Genomic DNA, 6,717 nt, shown 5'->3' on the forward strand with positions numbered 1-6,717 from the left:
CTCTCTCTCTCTCTCTATCTCTCTCTCTCTCCCACTCTCCTCACCCTCTGCCTACTTAAAGTTTGGTTTTTGGGGTGTACTACCAAATTACAGTGTTTGCACTTGTGGAACCACGAGGGTTATAGCTCTAATGGATTTATAATCTCCGTCTCTGGGACCATCCAAAGTAATTAGCACGCAGGGCTCTAAAAGAAATGATGGTTAGTGAGCAATAAAGCCAGAGCCCATTGCATAAACTGACAGTGGCTCTGACTTGGTTGAAACCTCAAACGTAATTGGGAGACTCGCTGTAGTTATTGTCTTCAATTATAGTGCGGGAAATAAATACTTCAGAAGTGTGGAAAATTTTTTTATCTGTTTCATCATAGACTTGTACCAATTATGTGCACTAATTATAATGGAATACCAGAAATCGGCAGGTTTTCCCTCATACACAGTGGTATTTGTTTCTCGAAGTTTTAAACAAGTTTTCTGGTGCAGCTTTGCACAAACTGCACCAGAAAACTTCCAGTGAGGATTATGAGAGGGAAAGTATTTATTTTGTTCATATTGAATTTAAAATGTTCAGCTCAAGAATATTTACTCTTTTTCTCCTTCAGTCAAGAGTCGTCAGATTTTTATGTGCTGAAAGTTTCTGATCCACAGTTTTGGAAAATAAACACGAGACGAACTCTTCCTCCATCTTCAGACCAATCTGAACCCCCACATAAAATTCTGCGGATCAGATCTAGAAAAAAAAAAGAAAAGAAAAGAAGAAGTCCGGTTTAATCTCTCTTTCGTCCACTAGAACACGATCTCCCTAAACTACAAAATTTCAATGTCAGACTGAAGAGGTAATAAAAAAAATGTTTGTATTGCAAATGTACAATATAAATTGTCGTGTGTTTAGAGTATTTATGTTTTATTTGCAGGTAGAGGATTAGATCGTGCTTGCAAGGCTGCAGTGAAAAAAATAGCATAAATAAATTTTAGTTCCTATTTGAAAGTCATTAGTAATGTCATTTAATGGGAGATCTATTTCGACTTAATTACAAAAGTAAATCTCATACCTGATATAGCTCTGATCGATTTGTTAATATGCCGAATTGGGAAAAGTAATTATGCTAAATGTTTTTTTTTCATAAATTATTGTCAAGACGAGACCTTTGCCTTAGTAACCTTTCTTTATTAATTATTATTGATATTGGAATTATAATCGTCCATTTCTGTGTTTTTATGTTGTTGATCTTTGACCTCGGGAATTATCTAATAAGTTACTACATAAAAATAAATAGCACGTACGATCTTGTCATTGTTTTCTCAGATTGTTCCCTTTTACTGAAATAACCTGCCCGCAAACTTTTTTTTCCAAACATTGCAGAATCGCAGTGTGAAGTCATAAAACAGGCTGCAACTTCTGCTCAGTTCAAACATACAGTCAGAATCAAATTGCACACATAAAGGTGTGTGTTAGTTATTGTGTGATTTTTATTATTATTATATATATCTTGCAGGAGGTAAAGGGACAGGAGACGGTTGCATCCGAAGGCCCTCGGATGAGGGAAATCACCCTCTAAGCCCACACAATGTCTTATTGACTGTAGCTTTGGTTGGAACCCTGATGTGATTACACACGATCAATAATAAACCTACCCCTCAACCATTTATAAATCTCTGCATCAGTTTGAGACGCTATAAAGCGTGTTCTTGTTGTCATCTGTTCTTTTATTTTGGGGGAAGGTGGTAGAAAGGGGTGCGGGGGATTCGGGGGGCGGAGGGGTCTTGCACTTGTGACCTCAGTGTTTTCCCAACTGTTTGTGTTGCCTTGCTCGGTGATTTCTGTATTTGGTGGGAGCTTTTAAACATATTGATTCCGGATTTAGCCACACTCCAATGTGCTTCCCGTATAAATGTTTAATTAAGATCATTTGACAAAACTGTTATATGCAGTCATGCAAGCTATTCTGGTGCATTTAATTATATGTAAATCAACAACAACAACAACAACAACAACAAAATTACTGCAAAGTAAAATTCCAGCTCCTCACTATACAGGCTTTTGCATCAGTGACAGAGATGACGTGCTTAATAATAGGATTAATTTATTACGACTTTACTACTTTTCACCGGATCAGACGCTTTTATTTGCATCATGATCGGGTTAAAACTTCGAAAGGTAGACATGAGAATTAAATTTTCACATTCAAAATACTAAATTATGGATGCTTCCGTGCGGAGGGATCAAGTTAAATGTTAATCAGTTAAGTTCTGGGACAAAGTTAACCTGGTCTGTTTTCACACCAATAATGCTGCTTTGATAAATTGTAAATATCGCCGCACCGCTGAGGGTTTTTACGTCCACGCTTTAATTCTGCTCTCCACGTTGCTTGGTTCACCATTCGCAGCTGAACGGGCAGTAAAGGATGAGCACCGACTGATCAGCCTTTTAATTCGGTGACACTATCGCAGAGACAAACGGACGGCTATCGATCTTTTCATTATGTGTTCGAGCAACAAATAGGCTCGTGTATGCGTGAGCGGGACGGGAGCGAGACGAGAGAGGCTCCCGTGTCCCGTTGCAGAATACAACCGAGCTTTAACAGCTTCTCTGCACTGTCTCATCCGCAGGGGAAAACGACGCAAAAGGATGTGGATAAACAGCTGCGGCGTGCATAGAAGGGGAGAGAGAGAGAGAGAAAAAAAGAAAAATATTCTGCTTTGCGCTAAGTTGAAAAGTTGCGACTCTTTCTTTTGCGTGCGCCGACAGTAAAGTGGCGCGACTCGGAGAATTCATCCCGGCGTTCAGTTCCACGCGTGTGCAGCCAGAGTTACGCAGAAGTCAGAAATAAACAACAGGAGAAGAAGAAGAAGAAGAAAAAAGTGCTACTCACCTTCTCTGTGACTGCACAGCAGCCGCTCCTGTACCGGTGCTTCATCTCCTTCTTCCAACATCCCACCCGTCCACTTTCTCCACATGCAGGTTTCTATCAGAGCCTCTCTAATATATCTACCCCGCTTCCTATTCGCTTCCCCCTCTCACTCTTTTTCTCTCTTCTCTCTCCTCTTCTTCCCTCATGCGGACCCCCATTCTTTTACCAAAATGTGCGGAGTTAAATCTTAATGATACACCAAAGGGGGAAGAAAGGGGGCAAAAAAATGCATTGTCCGATTTAATCTTATTGGTTTCACCTTTTCAGAGTGCTGGAGACATGGCCGGAGAGTTTCCATGGTGTGTGTCCGAGACAGGGACGGGGAGAGAGAGCTCTCTTATTGAATACTTAAAAAACAAGCCATCCCTCCTGAATGCGCATTCAAACAGAGGCACTTGCATATTAACGCTATGTTATATCTTCTTATATCTCTGTTTGAGTCTAGACGTGCCTATGCGTGCTTTGTTGTATTAAAGTACTTTTATGTCTTTGAGTGTTGGATTATTATTTCCTAAGCTTTTGAGTAAAATTTGAATTTTTTTTGTCTTTGTTTTATATAAACAGAGCGTAATTTTAATTAGGAAGCACTGTTTAAACATTAATTATGAATCATGATACTCTAATCAATGCATGTTTATGTTTTCTTAATAATTTATTAATGTCGTCCGATATCTTTAACCTGCGAAATTGACTTTTTACGAACTACAAAAGTACACAAGACAATTCTACGCACGTTCGAGCTTTTTAATTATTATTTAAGATCTATTTAAGCGCTTAAAAATGCAAGTTTGATGGCTTGCACGTTGGGGGTGTTATGGGGATGTAATTGCACAACGTACGCTAGATGGCAGCGCGATCCAGACATTTTTGAGTCTGAGAAGCCTGCAGGAACACTGATGCATAAAAGCTGGAATCTCCGTGCAAATTCCCGGTAACTTCGCTCGATTTTGAATTAATGTCATTATTAACACATAAAAAAAAAAAAAAACTATTCCTGTTGAAGTGTTTGTGCGACTGTGAGATGTTGGCGATTGTTAAACGTCTCACCGAATTTCAAGAGATTCCCCGCATCTGAAAAGGCTTCCAGCATAACGGCGGCGTGATTTGCGCATCATTCTGCACAGTGATATTTTTTCCTAAACTGCTCTTAAACTAAATTTTAAGTTTTAATGAGCGAAACTGGTGCCGATTACAGACGATGCTGTACCGCAATGCGCATGGCAAGGACAAAAATCAGCGTGTGAAAATATTAATCCGCTCCCAACAGCAGAGACCCCCGTTAGTTTAATAATAAAGATAACAGTCCGGGAAAGGGCATTTTGAAATTTTAGGGGGGGGGGGGGGAAATCTGAGTCAGAATCCCCCCTTTTGGTCGCAGCGCACAGCTTTTGGTTTTATTTGTCGTGCTTAAAAGCTTTGTCCCCCACCTCCTCTCTCTCTCTCTCTCTCTCTCTCTTTCTCTCTCTCTCTCTCTCTCTTGCCTTTAACCCGCTTTTTTTCGCTATTCTATCCAGGGTTTCTTCCTCTTTTTGGTGACAATAGACGGCCCATACTAATCAGGTTTCAAAGTAAATAGCAGCGCGGGGCGAGCTCAATGTAAATTGTGCCTGTCAGAGCCCCCCCACTCTCCTCCCAAGCCCCCTCCAGTCGTAGAACCCTACACTGTAAAAAATATCCGCCCTCAGACAGGCAGCCGGTTCAGCACCGGCGCCGGAAAATCCTGGCTGTGTACACAGACGGACCGGGTCGGCGGGTTGGATCTTGCGTCTTCGACTGCTGTCTTCGAAGACTGCTGCTTCGATCCGCCGTTGTGAATTTCCGGACTCTTGCCAATTTCTACGGGAATGTCTCTGATTCGAGACACTTTCCTGGCAACCTTATTTTAACCGCTTGTAGCGAGAGAGGAAAACAGGCAGAATACTGCAGAATGAGCGTGTTATTTCCCCGATAAACGGATAGAAAATATAACAATTTTGCGATCCAATAGCAGAGCGGGGGACTTATCTAGATGGACATTTTTTGTAGCGCCCTAACGGAGGGGGGGACTCTAACCAATGGAGAGAAAGAGAGGGCTTGGCTATAACCTTAGCCTCCCATTTTCTCTCTCCCTCTATCCCCCCCTCCTCTCCTCCTCCTCTATGCAGGGCTCTGGCCAGTCAGTCCTCTTTGATTATCAGTCTCCAGCAGCCCCTCTCTTGGCTCCTTGACATGAGCACCATATAAGGCGCAGCGATCTCCATAGAAACGTGTCAGTTTCAATAGTAGTGTCAAAGTTCACTATATACAGACATTCGCGCAGATCCCCCGTTTCGGAAACATTGCTCTGCTGGTCCTCTCGTTTAAGCGCATTCATTTTTTGGGGGTCTCTCCTTCTTCTTCTTCTTGCATATCCTATTAGTACTAGTTGGTGTTTTTCCTCTTTTTCTTTTTTTTTCCTCAATCTTTTTTCTCTTCGTATCTCCGTTCCTCCTCGCTGGAGAGAGGTGAAACTATACATGGGTACTTCATTCGGCGACGCGGTTCTCCTTCGCAGCTGGGCGAGATGATGAGGTTTATTTAAGAATATAGATGTAAAAAGCCCAGCTCTTCAGTTTTTTTTCCTCCTCCTCCTCCTCATATACGACGAAGACGGGAGTGTAAAGGAGCAAGGGGAAGAAAGGAGAAAGGAATTTATCTCCGCAGCACTTTGGATCGCGTCTTTCCAGCGAAAAGGTTTTGGTGTTTTTTTTTTTTTTTTACTCGCTCCTGCCTTTCTTTTGTGGCTATTATTTTTTTTTATCTGACTGCAATTTTTACGTCTGGACTCGGGTTTTCCTACAAGCTTAGGGATTCCTGAATGGCTGACTGCAATTTACCTTGGAACTGGCCTCCCGATACTTGCATATCCTGATCGGGTGCCTCCTGATTTTTGAATGTATTGATCGCGTTTGCTCCCGTTCTTACCCCCCATATGAGATTGCGTGCTCCGATTTGACTTTGCACTGTCCCGTCTTTTGAGATTTTTTTTCTTCCTCCTCTACGCTCCATAAACATCGGCGATCATTTCGCTTTACAGCACTTTCCGGGGCCGAGATATGGCAATGGTAGTTAGCGTCTGGCGAGATCCGCAGGAAGACGTGGCCGGAGGACCTCCGAGCGGCCCCAACCCAGCAGCGCAGCCGGCGAGGGAGCAGCAGCAGGCGGCGTCGGCGGCGCCGCACACTCCGCAGACCCCCAGTCAGCCGGGACCCCCGTCCACGCCGGGGACCGCTGGGGACAAGGGGAGCCAGAATTCCGGACAGAGCCAGCAGCATATTGAATGTGTGGTTTGCGGGGACAAATCGAGCGGCAAACACTACGGCCAGTTCACCTGCGAGGGATGCAAAAGTTTCTTCAAGAGGAGTGTACGCAGGAACTTAACGTACTCATGTCGTGCCAATAGGAACTGTCCCATTGACCAGCACCATCGAAACCAGTGCCAATACTGCCGGCTGAAGAAGTGCTTAAAAGTGGGGATGCGGCGGGAAGGTGAATATATGTTTTAAAGCCCCACTCATGATTACGCATCCTAGTATAGCAGCAGCAGTGCGAGGGCTGCCATGTTGCATTAAGGTCACAGGCTTTATAGCTGGGCATATACCTACTACAGCAGACTTCATCCTTGTTTTGTTTTTTATTTATATATATATATATATATATATATATATATATATATATATATATATATATATATATATATATATATATATATATATATATATTTTTTTTTTTTTTTGGGGTGTTTTTATAAATTGTTTTGTTTTTTTTTTTTTTTGTGGGGGGGGAAAAA

General features: G+C 42.4%; 1 protein-coding gene and 1 long non-coding RNA gene across 3 annotated transcripts in view; one reads left to right on the forward strand and one right to left on the reverse strand.

The window, feature by feature from the left end:
* Nucleotides 1-4,296, reverse strand: part of LOC106958137 (uncharacterized) — a 14,099-nt gene extending 9,803 nt beyond the window's left edge. The window contains exon 1 of the long non-coding RNA XR_001427091.1: nucleotides 2,871-4,296. This is a non-coding gene — a long non-coding RNA (uncharacterized LOC106958137). The remainder of the gene's footprint in view (nucleotides 1-2,870) is intronic.
* A 797-nt stretch (nucleotides 4,297-5,093) lies between these two features.
* Nucleotides 5,094-6,717, forward strand: part of nr2f1a (nuclear receptor subfamily 2, group F, member 1a) — a 15,981-nt gene continuing 14,357 nt past the window's right edge. The window contains exon 1 of one of the 2 annotated variants that reach the window (XM_015049899.1): nucleotides 5,094-6,416. In XM_015049899.1, coding sequence (XP_014905385.1) covers nucleotides 5,984-6,416 — 433 coding nt within the window. In that variant the 5' untranslated portion in view covers nucleotides 5,094-5,983. The remainder of the gene's footprint in view (nucleotides 6,417-6,717) is intronic. The other variant, XM_015049898.1, reaches the window with a different exon arrangement.

The sequence above is a fragment of the Poecilia latipinna genome, unplaced genomic scaffold (assembly GCF_001443285.1).
Source record: "Poecilia latipinna isolate Pla-1442-1.1 unplaced genomic scaffold, P_latipinna-1.0 Scaffold964, whole genome shotgun sequence".
NCBI classification, from domain to species: domain Eukaryota; kingdom Metazoa; phylum Chordata; class Actinopteri; order Cyprinodontiformes; family Poeciliidae; genus Poecilia; species Poecilia latipinna.